Source organism: Anomaloglossus baeobatrachus, chromosome 3 (assembly GCF_048569485.1).
Source record: "Anomaloglossus baeobatrachus isolate aAnoBae1 chromosome 3, aAnoBae1.hap1, whole genome shotgun sequence".
In the NCBI taxonomy this organism is placed as follows: domain Eukaryota; kingdom Metazoa; phylum Chordata; class Amphibia; order Anura; family Aromobatidae; genus Anomaloglossus; species Anomaloglossus baeobatrachus.
The window spans coordinates 660243906-660261444 of record NC_134355.1 but is presented as its reverse complement, the minus strand read 5'-3'; the positions used below and the strand labels follow the sequence as shown (position 1 = coordinate 660261444).

The following is a 17539-nucleotide window of genomic DNA, read 5'->3' as shown; positions in this document are numbered from 1 at the left end:
ATTATTCACTTTGGCAGCTGTACTTATGTTTTATAGGTCATAATTACTTGTGATTCATTTGCTTGGCTCTCTTGGTCTGGCGTGCTCCAGCTGTTTTGTACAGCTGTCATTTATACACTTAGAGCTGTTATAATTGTTTTTAATTGTTTTTGTCTGTTGGCTCTTGTATATTTTCAATAAAGATTTCTCATTTATTTTTGTGATCATCCTATTGTGGCATGCCTCATTTTTCTGCGGCACACTTGATTTCTTTCGTATGCATAGGATTGATCCTGTACTTATTAGTGGTGCCCTCCTATATTTGGTTTTCGACATGAACTTTGTTGTTATCCACACCAACTCTTGAACCAATTCAGGCAACCTTATTTCCCGATCATCTTCCAGCATTATTAACATCTGTAACAACATCCTATTGAAACGTTTGCAGGCTCCATTCCCATGAGTGTGATAGTGCATCATTCTTGGCTTATCGATGCCATAGAGTTGATGCAGCTCTTCCATGATTCTGCCCTGAAAACATGCCCCTGATCACAAAGGATTTTCTTTCGGCAGCCATAGACACGGATGGACGAAGTGGCTCGTGCCACTAACTCAGCAGTCTAGTCCCAAGTCAGGGTCACTACTGCAAACTTTGTGAAGTGGTCTGTAATCACCAGGCAATAGTCACAATCATTATTAGACAGGCCAACCATGAGGTAGTCAATCACTAACACTTCCAGTGGCTCAGACATTCTTATCCCTTGAGTGGGTGCCATCTTTCCTAGAGGCTTAGTGAACTCATATTGCCGGCACTTTCGACAGACTTCCTCCACAACTCAATGTAGTTAGGCTAATTCATGAGCCACTGCAACCAATGGAAGTTTCTCTCTGCCCCAAAGTTAACGCCCCTCTAATGAGCCTCCTTTGCTAGGCTTGACACCCTCCACTATGGAATCACTACTTGCCACATAGTCATGAATTCTCAGGGCAACTGTATCCACCTGTATATTTCTTCATTCAGAGCCACTCTCATTGGCTGAAGGTTTATAAGGCACTGATCGATAAGGCAGCCCTTTTTTTTCTATTGGGCTTCTGGCCTAAAGGCAGCCACTTTCACAACTCTGCCAGCTCACGATGGAACTGCTGCAGCGTAACCCATTCATCTCTTGGGTACCCCAGCACTCAGTTTAATTGGTGATCTCCTGAATCTTGAGAGACCACATGAGCTGTCGCAAAGCTCAAGTGTGGCGCCCCTGAGGCTTCCGTTGCCACAGAGACATTGCACCTCAGCCAGAGGTGTGATGTCCCATCCTGGGTAAGGAAAGGAGTAAACGCCGGTCCATAGGCAAATCCACACTACACCCATTGTTAGGCACACACAGGGACCGGGGATAGTGGCAGCTACCCCCCCATGCTGCATGCTGGGGGGGCCGTAAGACCCATCCCTTCTCCCATAGGGTGGGGGCTAGCAACTGGGAGGGTGGGAGGAGCCAGCAGAGAGTAGAGTAGAGACAGGAAGGTCAAGTTTAGTCAGATTGAGATAGAGTTTGGAGTTGAAGGGAGTGAGAAGTCTGCGGGAGGCAGAGGAGGCAGATAGTCTGAGAGAGGAGTGAGGAGTGAAACAGCACGAGAAAGTGACGCTTCCTGGTAGAGACCCTGGGGCCCGGCTAGGCCCAGGTGACACCAAAGCAGAGAACTACAGAAAGGATTCCAGGGCCACTGCAAGGCTTTCAAGCTTGTGGCTTGTTCCACTAAGTCATCGGGTGGAGGGATCAGGCTGCATACAGGGAACGGTCCCTAGAAACTGGAGGAAGGGAAGTAATTTCCAAAGGTGAACACTGAGGCCCAGGGTGGTTGCAAGCGCCCAGGGCCACATCCCACTGTAGAACCCCTGGGAAGAGGGCAGAGTACCATCCAGGCAAGCCTTCTTGCCCAGAACCTATAGTGGAGGCCAAGACAGGTTCAACCAGAAAAGTCAAGGCTTTGAAGATAGCCGAGGGAAGAGACACAGTAGAAGGGTGCACCGGCTTTTACCCCCAGATCTATCTGGGATCGGCGGAGGTCCCTGACAGTGGGACCCAGCAGTCCAAAGGCACCAGTGTGCTGCAGCCCAGGAACTGTGAGTAAACATCTTGAAACTGCACCCCCTGGTGCTGCCTCCATTATTTCGCCTGCACTGCACCATCTACAACACCCTCATAGACTGTAATAAGCACCAACGGTTGCCCCGGGGTACCGCTCCACCTGTGGGGAGCAGGACCATCCAAGCTGCCATTCCACCAGCCCCGGAGGCCCCATACAGCAGCGGCGGGTTAATAGCCGCAAACCACAGGTGGCGTCACGAATACAAACTTTAATAATCACCCCCAACACAGCAGCCATATTAGTTGACCCCGCCAGGGTCACGGAGTCGGGCCCCGCCACCACTGACTACCCCCGGACTTGTCCGGCCCGGCACCGGGTGTCCTATAGCCCTGGGGTGGGCGAGTCACAAGGAGTCCGCATCTGCATGCATATTCTCTGCCTTCGACTAGCAGGATATCTTATACTTGGACATCTATGTGATACATTGTTGTTCCAATGCTTCTAACTTTGCATTCTTGAGGTGAGGAAATGGGTTGTTTTCCGTCCGTACATAAATATCCAACCACGACAGGTACTCTGCAAAATTCTCAGTCATGACACACACCAGGGCCAGCAACTCCAGTTTGAATGATCTGTAAGTATTGGGGTTCGTCTCTGAGTCTTGTAGGACTCAACTGGTGTAGGCAATCACTCATCCATGGCCATGTTTGTCCTGGGCCAGCACCACTCCAAGACCGTAGAGACTACCAACTGTGTACAATACAAGGGGTTGAGAGAAAGCTGCATAGGCCAGGATAGGATTTGTTAACATGAGTTTCAGGGCCTGGAAGGTCTCTTTTTGCCTTGGCTCCCACTGGATTGGCCGACTCTTGCAACCTCCTGCTGTTCCCCTCACTAGCTCATGCAAAGGTGCTGCAGTCTTCGCAAAGTCCTTGTATATTACAGGCCTGTAGGCACTGATTCTAGCTTTATATAGTGTGCTACTGAAGCCTTAAAAATTGTATTTGATCTCAAATAAAACCGCTCTTAGATGCATTTAGTGTAGTGCAAGCTGCTGGAGTAGGGATCGTGTATAACAGGCCTGAAGGAATACACAATCTTCTGCTTGCTGAAAAATATATTCTCTTCTCTACCAATAACAGTCTTAACTGCATGCATAATTTACAATGCAAAAGGCCTGAGGGAAAGGATGTGAAAGTGGACGTCCTGCTAATGGTGGGCCATGCAGAGGCCGTGGCAGTAAGCCAGGAGCTCATCACAGACACTTGTCATTTAGAAATAGCTTCCTCTATGACTTTACAGGGGGGAGCAGGACACCAGTGTTGAGGCCAGAACAGTGAGAACAGGTTGTGAGTAGGATGGCAGATAATGCTTCCAGTCCGTCATCCACACTGTCCAGTCTAACTAGTCAAGAGTCAAAACAACATAATCCTCATCCTGATCCTCCTTCCTTCTATCATGGTGAGACAAGTGACCCCACGATTGAAAAATCTGAAGAGCTGTTTACCTTTCCATTTATGGCTTCTTCTGGCCTCTTAATGTGCATGTTTTAAGAGGCATATGAGGGGAGATGCCCAAAAATTTGAGCAGCAACAGTTGATTTGTCCTAGCAGTATGTGACATGAAGCACTGTGAAATTCGTGAGGAAATTCAGCTACGTGAAAGCCTGAACAGACACTGATCTTGTGCACATACTCTAAAGCGGGCTTTACACGCTGCGATATCGGTACCGATATCGCTAGCGTGGGTACCCGCCCCCATCTGTTGTGCCACACGGGCAAATTGCTGCCCGTGCCGCACAACATCGCCCAGACCCGTCACACGTACTTACCTGCCCGGCGACGTCGCTGTGATCGGCGATCCGCCTCCTTTCTAAGGGGGCGGTTCGTTCAGCGTCACAGAGACGTCACAGCAGCGTCACTGAACCGCCGCCCAATAGAAGCGGAGGGGCGGAGATGAGTGGGACGTAACATATCGGCCACCTCCTTCCTTCCGCATAGTGGCCGGGAGGCAGGTAAGGAGAGGTTCCTCGTTCCTGCGGTGTCACACGGAGCGATGTGTGCTGCCACAGGAACGAGGAACAACTTCGTTACTGCTGCAGTAACGATATTTGAGAATGGACCCCCATGTCACCGATGAGCGATTTTGCATGTTTTTGCGACGATGCAAAATCGCTTTTAGGTGTCACACGCAACGGCATCGCTAATGCGGCCGGATGTGCGTCACCAATTCAGTGACCCCAACGACTTCGCATTAGCGATGTCGCAGCGTGTAAAGCGGCCTTAAGGCAATATACCTGTAATCCAAAACTATCCCTGCTCCCGTAGCTATCCTTACACTAAATGCATGTAACTCTTGTTTTACAAGAGAAAGGACAATATTTAGTCCTGAAAAGGACCTTTGTTTAAATGGTGCAGTAGAGGTATACAATTAATGCTATAGCAATTAAACATTGCCTATATGCCCTATCTAATCTAAGCTCTTCTTCTTAGATCAAATGTCCATGAACTTTTTCTAGAGGAGATTGTGCCAGGCATTGCTCTTCCGGTCTTATATAAGACCCAATGATGCGATGAACCAGCCAATCTCAGTAATGCCAGTAGACAACATGGCTACGGCATTACGGTGCGTGTATGGCATGCAATCCCCTCATGTTGATTTGCTGTCTAACAGCTACAAAACATGTGGGACAGGGACTCGGCATGTTGGGGCATTGTTTAGGGTGTTGTGTAGAGAGGAGCAAACCCGAACAGTAAAGTGTTCGAGTTTGGGGTTCAGGAGGTTTACGTATGCTAACTACTTGATTGAGAATCATTATACTCAGGTACACTTGATACGCGGCCCAGAGTAAGCTGCTTGCAGTGTTTGAATGGCTCACACTGGGGGTAAGAACAGCGTGATCGGATGTAGTGTGCACAAAAATAACCCTACTCTCCCTCCCCCAGAAATACTCTGCTTATGACTGGTTGCATGTGGGAGGAGAGTTTCAACTGCCCAATCAGTAACTTCCATTGGGGTTCAGGTCAAGTCCGGGTCCAGACCTTTATCTAAAGTCCAGCTTAACCCACCAAACTGAACGTCAACGGGTCAGCTTATCTCTAGTGTTGTGTGTAAGAAGAGAGAAGATTATACTCGGGAAGCAAGTCCTGAAGTAATCAAGTACCAAGTGGTAGAAGTATCCTCATACAGCAGTCAAGTGGGGTGTCTTTAGAAAGCATTATCCCTAATGGGAAATCAAGTGCTAGCCAGACCTGGAAGCCTTAGTGAATGAAGACTAGACCGTCCAGACTGGTGCTCATTGTCACATCTCCAGGGCCTGCTCTGGGGACGTCTGCCCTTGTCACCAGGTGCAGCTCTACTGTCACGTCTCCACCAGGACCTGCTCCAGTGATGTCTGCCCCAGTCACCAGGCGCCGCTCTACTGTCACGTCTTCACCAGGGCCTGCTCCGGTGATATCTGCTGCAGGCAGTGCTGAAGATGGAGGAGAGGTCAGTTCCAGTGGCTCTGGTGGGCGGAGTCGCCACACATTCCCCAACCTTGGTCTGGCTGGAACTTGCAGTACTGCTGACTGACTATAGGGGTGTGTGCCTTCCAGCTAGTATCAGCTCCTACTTCAGCCTATGGGAAGTCACCACACCCTTTTTATATCCTTCAGTGTTCTTGGACCTTTGCCAGATATAGTCGTATATATATATAGATATAGTATAGATATAGATATAGATATAGTCTTGTGTTGCTCTGAGCCACATCCATCCTGGTACTGTGCACCTTACTTTATGTCTCATATGAACTTGGCTTTATTTATTGACGTCCCTCCTGCCTGCTGTTTTGTACCTTGCCTGACATCTCGGTTTGATCTTGGCCTGTTTTCCGGACATTCTTCCTGCTTGCTGTTTTATACCTTGCCTGACATCTCGGTTTTACCTCTGCCGGTCAAATATCCGCATCTCTGGACTGCAGCCTACCATAGCCAGTGAACCCCTGGACCCTGCAGTAATTCCAGATCCCTGTATACCGGGTAAAGGGATTCGGGGTAGCTCAGGGTCCTGCTTAGTGGGTGGCTTGCCATTACACTCAAAAGGAGCCGCAGCAACCCACCTTGACCCATAGCTACGACACTGGTTGAATATGACTGGAATCCAGTGGCTGGAGGAGCAAGCAAGCATAGGGAACAGCAAGCAGTGGTAGAAGTCTTAAGCGGGCTTTACACGCTGCGACACCGCTAGCAATTGCTAGCGATGTCGAACGCAATAGCACCCACCCCCATCGTACATGCGATATCTGGTGAATGCTGCAGTAGCGAACAATACTGCTTTGGCAGCTTCACACGCACATACCTGGTCGGCAACGTCGCTGTGACCGCCGAACAATCCCTGCTTCAAGGGGGAGGTGCGTTCGGCATCACAGCGATGTCACCGCGATGTCACTAAGTGGCCGGCCATTAGAAGCGGAGGGACGGAGATGAGCGGGACATAACATCCCGCCCACCTCCTTCCTTTCGCATTGCCGGTGGACGCAAGTAAGGAGATGTTTGTCGTTCCTGCGATGTCACACATAGCGATGTGTGGTGCTGCAGGAACGACACACAACATCATAACTGCAGGAGCAACAATATTATGGAAATGAGCAACGTGTTACCGATCAACGATTTTTGACGTTTTTGCGATCGGTGATCGTCGCTCCTAGGGTTTACACGCTGCAATGTCGGCAACGGCGCCGGATGTGCGTCACTAACGACGTGACCCAGACGATATATCGCTATCGATGTTGCAACGTGTAAAGCCCCCTTTAGGGTGTAGCAATGGGAGTTAGGGAAACAATCCTGAAAAGAGTGGGAACTGTGTGGGTAAAGCTGGAGACGAGACTGGAAGTAGACATAAGGCTTGACACAACACTCAAGCAATGAGTAAATATTCCATGAGGCTTTAAGAAGATGTAACAAGAAAACAAGATGATTTCCACACATTTAATATCGGACATCTTACTAAAAGGTTATTACAGAACACAATAACAGCCTCCAGTAGTAAGGAAAGGAATTGTAGCCCAATTTAACAAAGAGAATAATAGTAACCATTAATGGTCAATCCACAGAAGGACAACAGAATCCTGACACCCATGTAGCCCTTATGAACTAGATGATATGAATAGTTGTGAGGTGCTGCCGTAACATACCTCGGCCCATGCAGCAACCATAAGCGAAGATGGAGATCCTCACTAAAGTTTGCTGCCTCAGAGTAACACGTACTACAAAGCTATGTGTCGCCACTCCTAGCTGCAAAGTTTGTACCTCTGTACTGTGCAGAAGATATTGTACCAAAGTGACCTTCCTGCTACCGGCTGTACATTTTAAGAGTTAATTCAGTTAAGAAAAGTTTATTTTCTTAACTCTGCCTCTCTAATTTATCTAGAAGTTGTCAGATCCAGGTCTGCCATGTTAATCGTCAGATTGCAGTCTGTAGTTACATCAATCAAGAGAAATGACACCACGCACTTCCATACAGGTACCCACCGATATCTGGTGTTTAGGCTTCCCGTACTAAACCTTGGCCAGGAAAACCCCTTACACATGGTCTTGTTTGTGGCTCAATAAATAAATTAAAGGCTTATTCATCAAGCCCTTTTCCACTGTAAAGTTTTCATCTGTTTAAGTTACTATACACCCAAAGTGGGATAGAATTATGAAGCTCTGTTTCTCAACTTTAGACTGGAACCATAAAGTTTTTATACCATTAAAAGTATCATGTACCTCCAAAATTATATAAATGTATAAACTTCACTGACAGTCATGGTGGTGTCAAGCTCTGTTCACATTGAAGATTTTGTCACTCTCCGCCCAATGATTTTTCTGGTGTCTAGGATCAACACTACCAGACTTGAGTGTTGACCTGCTGTGTGCTAATTCATAGGCAGGCTAGTGGGAGTTATTCTCTCCTGGTCTGCTTGTTAGGCTTCTTTGATCACATGTCGTGGGAAGACTTATCTCATTGGCTTACATCCTATTTATGCTAGATGAAATCTTCCACTCATGACAGCTATAGCTTATTCTGTGTTGGTCTGTGAGTTTTGGTGTCCCAGACTTTCTGCTGAAAGTGTTGCTTTTTGCTTGGAGCGGTTGTCGAATTTACCCCTGTTGTCTTGTTGCTTCCTTCCAGCTGTTGTTTTCCTCCTAGTCTCTTATTGTCTTATACCTCTGTGTGTGCATGCTGAGTGACAGAGTTTGGTTTCCCCTGTATGTCTATTTCTGTTGTTTTCATCACACTCCTGTCCTGTACCTCCCAGATGGGAGGAGGAGAGGGAATATGATCAGCACTGGTCAGGAGCAGGGCCAGGAAGGAGACTCAGGCCTCTCCACCATTAGGAGTATCCCGAGGCTAGGGATAGCATAGGGCCCCCTAGCTTGAAGAAGGTCAGCTTATGAGCCCCGATTCCCCGCTATCTCAGAGTCATCATGACAGACATTCCATGCATCCTTTTTATGTACAGTACAACTTGAAACACCTATAAATGTTAATGATCCTAAAATGTTACCTCTTGAAATGATAAGTAAGGTTTCTGAACATCCAGGATGGGAATATTTCCTACTATTGGCCATGGTTTTGGACCAGGAGGATAATTCGGGTGAACACGTTCCTTCTGTTTATATGTAACAATTACCATGAAGATAAATGTGATGAGAAACAGAAGAACTATGACTGGATCGAGGGGCCACATGTCCTCAGATGAACCTGTTGTGGAGAAATGAGTCTTACATTACAGTGCATGGTTTATAGCTGAGGGCATGTACCTTCCTAACCACTGATAATCTCAGGATTACATAACATTTCAGATTCAGACATGTCTTTCATATCACCAACATTGCACAAATAGTAGAGCAGATCAAGAAACCTTTATATAGTTATTTTCTACTTATGTAAAGTTTACAATTTTTTTTAGAACGTTCCTCCAGTGATCAAAAATAACTGCAAAACTAGTTATTGGTATCTGACCCTTGGACAAACACAGCGTGCGCGATCGCACAAATTATGACGTTGATGGTGGTGCACATGTACTATTGATAAGAGACTTGTGTGATGGGTGAGTCGCTGAAAGATTATATAGAACACTTGGGTTTTCTTAATCTAATTAAGCACTTGCCACTTTTGTGCACTTAACACGTGATAAAATTAAATGAATGCACTGAATTAACCATATAATAGAGAATGTGATTAACAAGAATATGCACTGCAAAATATATGTATGACTGTACTAGCTGTAGTACCTGGTGTTGCCTGGGATAGTAACTAAGGGGTACGATGTCGTCGGGGTCAAATCGAAAGTGACGCACATCCGGCGCCAGTAACGACGTCGCAACGTGTAAAGCCTAGATGCACCGATAAACGATCACAAAAGCATCGTAAATCGGTGATCTGTGTAGTGTCAGTCATTTTCATAATTTCGCTGCAGCGACAGGCACAATGTTGTTCCTCGTTCTTGCGGCACCACACATCGCTGTGTATGAAGCCGCAGGAGCGAGGAACTTCTCCTTACCTGCCTCCACCGGCAATGCGGAAGGAAGCAGGTGGGCAGGATGTGTACGTCCCGCTCATCTCCGCCCCTCCACTTCTATTGGCCGCCTGCCGTGTGACGTCACTGTGACGTCGCATGACCCTCCCCCTTAGGAAGGAGGCAGGTCGCCGGCCAGAGTGACGTCGCAGGGCAGGTATGTGCGTGTGAAGCTGCCGTAGCGAAGAGGGACATCACCGTCACCTACTGGGAGAGCAAGTGCAGCCGTCCGTGGGAACCGTCTCTCCAGCCGTGTGGTTTACCGTAAAACTGTGTCAACGTCTCAGTCTGAGTGAGTACCACAGTGCCGCAAGGCACAGCGCTGCCCCCGCGTCCCTGTGCCCACCAGGCCCTGCACCTCCCTCACCATCACTGGGCCCCGGGATCACCAACCTCTACCCACGGAGGGGCAACGCAACACCTAGCTGCTCCGCATCACCATCCCCGGGATCCCCATATTGAGCAGCGGTGGTGAAATCACCACAACCGTGGGTGGCGTCACGGACAATAAACAATTCCCACACCCAACAACCCCCTTTCACTCACGGGCGAGGAGTGCCGCTCGAGAAACCCCCGGGATCCGGCCCACCGCTCGAGCCACCACTGAGCAGCAGCCGCCGGACCCGAGCAGAAGGGGTGAGCGTAGTGTGCTGACACCCTCCTCCCCGCCCGCGACAACTTGGCGTCACGAACAGGATCTTACCGCTCTGCCCTCTGGTAGAGGTGCGCCTTGTTACCGCCGGAGGTATCCGGCAGAAAAATTTCAGAAGCCGCCATCTTTGGCGCGAAAGGTTCCCACTCGAGCGTCTTCTCGAGTAGTAGAGGCGCGAAGGCCGAAACCCCGCTCCGAGAGAGGAGGGGCCGGAAAGAGCTAAGGGGGACGCGATGGCAGCTGGACGCATGTAGCTGCAGCTATAAAAGCAGGGACGCCAGGACTCTGCAAACATACCGTTCCTGGAAGGAGAAGCCATCATGTGGATGCCGTCCCGCGACACCGTAGCCCCCGCGCCTGGAACCGCGGCGTGGGTGGAAATCCGAACCGCGCAGCTCTACCAAAGGCTGCAGGTCAGGATGCAGCTTCTCATGGAGGAGTGGGAGACCGACATGGCGGACGTTATAGCCACCGTGCGGAGACGCGAGGAGTAAGCAGAGAAAGGGAGGGTGAGTGACCCACGTCCCGATGCCCTGGAAGGGCTGGTCATCGCGGCTGCGGGGCCCGGTCCAAGCCCTCTCCCCCCGTTGCCTCCCTCGCCACCCGTCTCAGAGGCCGTGACCCCACCACTAGGCCTGCTACCACCGCAACCGGTAGCAATACCCAGCGTCCCCGCCCAGGCGGACCGACCTGTAGCCAGAGCCCGCAGTAAACCGGAGGTGTTACCGTGGAAGATTCCAAAGGTTGAACCGGAGGCATCCCCTGAAAAATCCCCCGAGCCGGAGCCGATGAACCGCTCCGAGCCGAAGGCCCAGCAGCGGAAAGCCCCTATGCCCATCCCCCACACCTCAGCTGAGGTAGCGCCGGGTTGTTGCTGCAAGGCAGCGCCCAAGGCCAAGACACCGCGGGACATGCCGCCCAGATTCCTGACAGTGGGCAACGTCCACGATGTCCCGCGGGGCCCGACCCGCGCGCCGGCGCTGGCAGCAGCGCCGTATTGGGATAGGGAGCCGGTACCGCTGGGCCTGGAGATCGCTGAGAGGGAACGAAAGAAGGCCGAGCTGGTGGCCCGAGCTATCAAAGAAAAAGAGAATCTCCGACAGGCCACGTTCCGTGTTCGGGGTCCGTTGTACGAGGGGCAGGTGAGGCGGTTTGATGTCCGCCGGGGCTACGGGTTCATCTACGAGCCGGGCCTGGAGGCCGAAGTGTTTGTAGCCCGGCGGGATGTGAATGCCCACCTGCCTGAGGAGCATCCCGGCCGCAACCGAATGCCGGGAGACATCGTGCAATACACCCGGCACTGTGGGGAGCGGGGGTGGTTCGCGCTGGACGCTAAGTTAAGGGGCAGTCAAGAGTCCCGAGTGAGCGCCGCGCCCCCTCCCTGGGAAGGAGCACTGGAGCCTGAAAGCCTGGAGTAGGGCAGCGGAGCACCGTTGTCCAGTCCCCATTGGGACCACCATTTTGTTTGTTTAAAAGTTGAAAGTTCTGCTGATGATGAAAAATGATTACCGAAGTTTAACCTGATTATCTGAGTGATTTGCAACCGGCCGGAGCCGGCACCGTTGTCCCCGTGGGGACTGTTTAAAAGATTTGCATGGAGGACTTTCCATGGACAAGCCCGTGAACTTGCAGGGCAACCACAAATGTTAGTGGCTTGTAAATAAGTTGTTTACCGTTACCGTTTTCCGCAATGCCGCCTCCGGAGAGGCAGGTTGGAGGGAGGGCCCTCAGCAGAGCAGGCTGGGGCCCAGCCACCAAAGGAACCGGTGGCTACCCTCTGGAGGGAAGGACAGATCCCGCTCGGGTACCGTGTGCTGGACTGTGGGTCAAGGGGTGCTGCCTGGGCTTTAGGGGCAGCATCAGGGCCAGGTTGCTTGGGTGGGAGAGAGCGGAAACCGTAACCGTAAACCTTTATGCAACGTTTAAGAAATGTGCCTCCCGTTAAGGGAAGAGTTATTAAAAATGTACATATGTTATTTTACCATGTTATCTTTTACAGAAAAAATAAAACCGGTGTTGGACGGCAGCCCGCGGACGGTCTGCATTTTGCTAAGGGGGAATGTGTCGCCCTGGGCAAGCCAGGGGACACAGGTCACACACCACCACACCCTACATCCCAGTTAGGAACACCAAAGCTAACCAAAAATCCTTGTTGCCTTCCTCCAGAGGCTGATGTTCACACCAGGGGGTGGGCCAGGCGGTTGGCTCCGCCCACCGAGGAGTTCACAGCTCTGGAGGCGGGAGAAACCAGGCAGATTAGCTCAGGGGGAGCTTGAGTGAGGAGCTAAGTGGAGGAGTAAACAGCTAAGATGAGCTAAGGAAGTGAAAGTAGAAGGAAGTAAAGTGGTAAAGGAGGAAAGCAAGAGTGGTGACAGAGAGAAAGCCTGAAGTAGTCCAGCTGTGTGCAGGACAGGTCAGCAAGGTCAGCAACGGCGGTGACTGTCTGGAGGGGGACCGTTTGGAAGTTCCTGGAAGGACCGCGGACGGGTAGTGGCCCGGCAGTCTGGAGCAGTGTTCCGAAGGACAGTCAGCACCAGGGCAGGGGCCTCTCGGACCCCGGCAAGGCTAGGAGTCGCCATAATTTGCCAAATCCGTCAGTGAAGGGGACGTAGATCCCCCAACAACCAAGTCCCGATTGAAGGCAACAGCCCAACCAGAGTAGGAGAGACACCGCCACCGCCAAGGCACCAGTTTCTCAGGGCCAGCGCCTGCGGTCAAAGAGTAGAGCTCCTAAGGTCCAGCTTGAAGCCGGGGAGCGGGTTACCGGTGGGGACCCATCGCTACCAACAAGTAAACAAAGGTACAAGGAAGAGGGACATCACCGTCACCTACTGGGAGAGCAAGTGCAGCCGTCCGTGGGAACCATCTCTCCAGCCGTGTGGTTTACCGTAAAACTGTGTCAACGTCTCAGGCTGAGTGAGTACCACAGTGCCGCAAGGCACAGCGCTGCCCCCGCGTCCCTGCGCCCACCAGGCCCTGCACCTCCCTCACCATCACTGGGCCCCGGGATCACCAACCCCTACCCACGGAGGGGCAACGCAACACCTAGCTGCTCCGCATCACCATCCCCGGGATCCCCATATTGAGCAGCGGTGGTGAAATCACCACAACCGTGGGTGGCGTCACGGACAATAAACAACCCCCAACAACCAACAACCCCCTTTCACTCACGGGCGAGGAGTGCCGCTCGAGAAACCCCCGGGATCCGGCCCACCGCTCGAGCCACCACTGAGCAGCAGCCGCCGGACCCGAGCAGAAGGGGTGAGCGTAGTGTGCTGACACCCTCCTCCCCGCCCGCGACATATATTGTATTGACACATAATTGTCTTGTACTAATGTGAAGCCCCTCACCTTCAGGTCACCTCAGAGTCTTCACGGGCTGGAAATCTTCCGGCAACAGGTATGTCAGGTTGACTTCAATAGGATTCGTGACGCCACTCTCGGTTTTGCGGTCAGTGGGTGACCGTCACTGCAATTTGGGTAGCGACTGGGGCTGATGGTGAATGCAGTCTGGTGTTATGGCCTCCCGAGAGGGAGGCTGGCCCCAGGGCTCAGTTGTAAATGGTACTTTGCACGCTGCGACATTGCTAGCCAATGCTAGCGATGCCGAGTGCGATAGTACCCGCTCCCATTGCACATGCGATATCTTGAGATAGCTGCCGTAGCAAACATATCGCTACGGCAGCTTCACATGGACTTACCTGCCCTGCGACGTCGCTCTGGCCAGCGACCCGCCTCCTTCCTAAGGGGTGCAGGTCGTGTGGCGTCACAGCGACATTACACGGCAGGCGGCCAATAGAAGCGGAGGGGCAGAGATGAGCACGACGTAAACATCCCGCCCACCTCCTTCCTTCCGCATAGTCGGTGGACGCAGGTAAGGAGATGTTCCTCGCTCTTGCGGCTTCACACACAGTGATGTGTGCTGCCGTAGGAACGAGGAACAACATCGTATGTCCTATTCGTGCGACATTATGAAAATGTCCAACACTACACAGATCACCGATTTACGACGCTTTTGCGATCGTTTATCGGCGCATCTAGGCTTTACACGTTGCGACATCATTACCGGCGCCAGATGTGCGTCACTTTCTATTTTGACCCTGACGATATCACAGTAGCGATGTCACAACGTGCAAAGTACCCCTAAGTGTGTAGTACCACAGGTCGCAGAAGAACTCACACACAGGCAGCAATGTCTTTCAGGGTTTTTACTCACTTTCTGGTGGTAGAGTGAGGCAACCTAGGCGATGCTATGATGAACCAAGAGGGGAACCAGGTATCCTTCAGGCTGACGTAGGGGTGATTGCCAGCTCACCTTCCTAGCACTTTTTTTGTTTCGGACAATCACTGAGTTAGAGTACCATGGGATACATCCAGGGAAGTCTGCCTTCCTCCCCTTTGTGGCTCGTTTGCTGGCAGCGTGGACCAAAGTTAAGATGGCTCCAGGCTCAATCCTCCTTATGGGCCCCCTCATTGCTGTTGATGCTGCGGGTTCTGTGTTGGTTGGTGTGGGACTTATTGTCCACCCCACCGGCAGGTTTAGTAAGTAAACTCTAGCCTACTTCGGGAACCTGTTTACCCTGCGTGCCTAGCCTCTCCAGAAGTCTCTGTACACGACCAGCTGGTTCCCTCAGGGTCCTCCAGACTTAGCTGATTTCCCCAGCGTCTTTCCTTCCAACTTCTGTGGCTGAACTCCCCCGCCAGCAGCCACTACAGGTGTAGAGTCTCACTCGTGCCTGCTCACTTGCGTCTGCAATTCAGACTCGGCTGCTCCACTCCTACTCCTTTTACTGCCACTGCACACTCTCTAGCTTCCAGTCCCACTACCCACCACCCGCCGAGACGCGAGGGCTATGCCCCCTCCTGGGTTTGCCCAGGGGTCCCCTCTAAGCTGTGTGTGTGTCCTGGGTACTACGTGTCTGTGTGTGCCCACACCCTAGTCAGCCTTTGGGATTAGCTGTTTGTACTCACTCAGCCTGAGTGCAGTACTCAGTGGCGCCTGACCAGGTCATGGGCACCACACTAAGAATGTTCTTCGTTGCCTATAGCAACCAATCAGAGCTCCTATTAAAGACCTGTAGCAAAACAGAAGCAGAACTGTGATTGATTGCTATAGGACACCAGATAAATATTCAGGCTAACTGTCAAAACAGCCAATATAGTACCTCTAACATCCAAACAGTTTTTATGTGTGTCTCTTTCTGTGTGTGTGTCTCTTTCGGTGTGTGTGTGTGTGTGTGTTTCTTTCGGTGTGTGTGTGTATGTGTCTTTTTCTGTGTATGTGTAAGGGTTAGTCGGACCCCTGGTAGTGAAGGAGCGTTTTTTCCCCCCCTGAAGACGCCAAAGTAGTATGGTGGCGAACTGTAAATGTTAAGGGTAAAGTGTTACCAGTCATAAACTGTTTCCCCACTAGGTGCCAGTGTAGAGCAGTGGTTCCCCTGGTAAAAGTGGCAGGGAAGGAGGGGAGGGCAGCCTAGGTGGGGAAGGAAGGAAGGGAGGTCTCTGAATGCAGAGCAGTGTGTGCATGACTGTGGAGTAGTCTGATGTGACTGAAGAGAGACGTCTGAGGTGCCGGGGGCAGAGTGTGGGAGTGAAACGTGGCACGCAGCCGGAGTGAGTGCCCTGACAAAGAAGTGAAGGTACATGGGAACGCCCGTAGAAAGGAGAGAAGTAGTTCCCCGGCAAAGAAGTGGGGAGGTGAGAACTTATCCGGAGCCGGTAGTCTGTGCTAGATCTGCCCTACAGTAAATCCGGGTTCAGTGTGCAGCTACTAGGGGACTAACGCATGTCCCCTGCAGGCGAGGGAAAGTTACCGGGGAAAGAGGAAACCGTCAGCAAGAAGTTTAACCTGTAAACCAAAGTGACTTGATGCTGAAAGGTGTAAAGAAGAGTGGAAGCTGTGTTCAATAAAATGTTTCTTGGTTCATCAACTGCCTGTCTGTGGCTCTTTACTGGGAGTGGTGAAGAGTAGAGATGAGCGAACCGGTCGCGGTTCGGCTCGAGGTCGGTTCGCCGAACGGGGGTCCCGTTCGAGTTCGGTTCGTCGAACGTTCGACGAACCAAACTCGAACCTATAGGCTATAATGGGAGGCAATCACAAACACATAAAAATGCATTATAAATGTACACACAGTTAATAAACATTGCCATAACACTTACCGGTCCTCGCGATCCCTTCTGCACTCTGTCTCCTACCGCTATTCCATCCGATGATCGCTGAATCCTCCCGGTGACGGCACTGCCAGCAGAGATGCAGGACCTATCGTGACGTCAAAGTAGCCATGTGACCAGTCACGTGGCTATTATCTCATTGGCTACAGACTGGTCACATGACTATGATGCGACATGTAGGACCTGCGAGTGCATCTCTCCGGTACACGGTGCACATATGTGTATCGCCGTGTACCGGCGACATGCTCTAGCACACGGTCGACTCCCCCTTCCGTTAGGGACCGGCTGACACAGCCGGTCATTAACGGAGATCACCGTTGCCATAGCAACGCAGTTAGCGGTGACGTCACCGCTAACCGCGGCTCCGAGAGCACCGTTGCTATGGTAACGCGTCTGTCAGCGTTACCGCTGTTACCGCTGACAGCCAGCACTGATCACTCACGGAGTGAAGGCTGCACACTGCTTCCCGATTGTAGTGAGGATTGTAGTGAGGATGAGGTTCCCCAGCCCCAAGTGATGGGCTGGTGAACCTCATCCTCACTACAATCGTCACTACTACTACACTAGAAAGAAATAAGACAGAAGAGCAGGATCGTGGAGGGCTGACAGGGGGTAATAAAGATGGAGTCTCTAATGTGTCTGTGTATTTATTTCTATTAAAGTATTTTTTCTCTGTGTGGTGTTTTTTTTTAACCCTTTATTGGAGATTCTTAATGGCCGGGTCAAACGTGCCTGACATTAAGAATCTCTGGCTTAATACTGGCTAGTAAAACAAAGCCAGTATTAACTCATGATTACCCAACAAGCCACCCGGCTCCAGGGCTGTTGGAAGAGTTGGATACAGCACCAGATGATGGCGCTTCTATGAGAGCGCCATTTTCTGGGACGGCTGCGGACTGAAATCCGCAGCAGAGGCGCCCAGAAACCTCTGGCTAACCTGTGCTGCGGATTCCAATCCCCAGCTGCCTAGTTGTACCCGGCTGGACACAAAAATGGGGCGAAGCCCACGTCATTTGTTTTTTAATTATTTCATGAAATAAGTGAAATAATTAAAAAAAAACAGGCTTCCCTATATTTTTGGTTCCCAGCCGGGTACAAATAGGCAACTG

At 51.1% G+C, this 17539-nt stretch overlaps 1 protein-coding gene across 2 annotated transcripts in view; it reads right to left on the bottom strand.

Annotated features, from left to right (window-relative positions):
• LOC142296997 (cytochrome P450 2C5-like) overlaps positions 1-17539 on the bottom strand; it is a 150592-nt gene that overhangs the window by 113122 nt on the left and 19931 nt on the right. Inside the window, exon 2 of one of the 2 annotated variants that reach the window (XM_075341199.1) lies at positions 8594-8790. In XM_075341199.1, coding sequence (XP_075197314.1) covers positions 8594-8776 — 183 coding nt within the window. In that variant the 5' untranslated portion in view covers positions 8777-8790. Of the gene's footprint in view, positions 1-8593; positions 8791-17539 lie in introns of those variants that run through there. The other variant, XM_075341198.1, reaches the window with a different exon arrangement.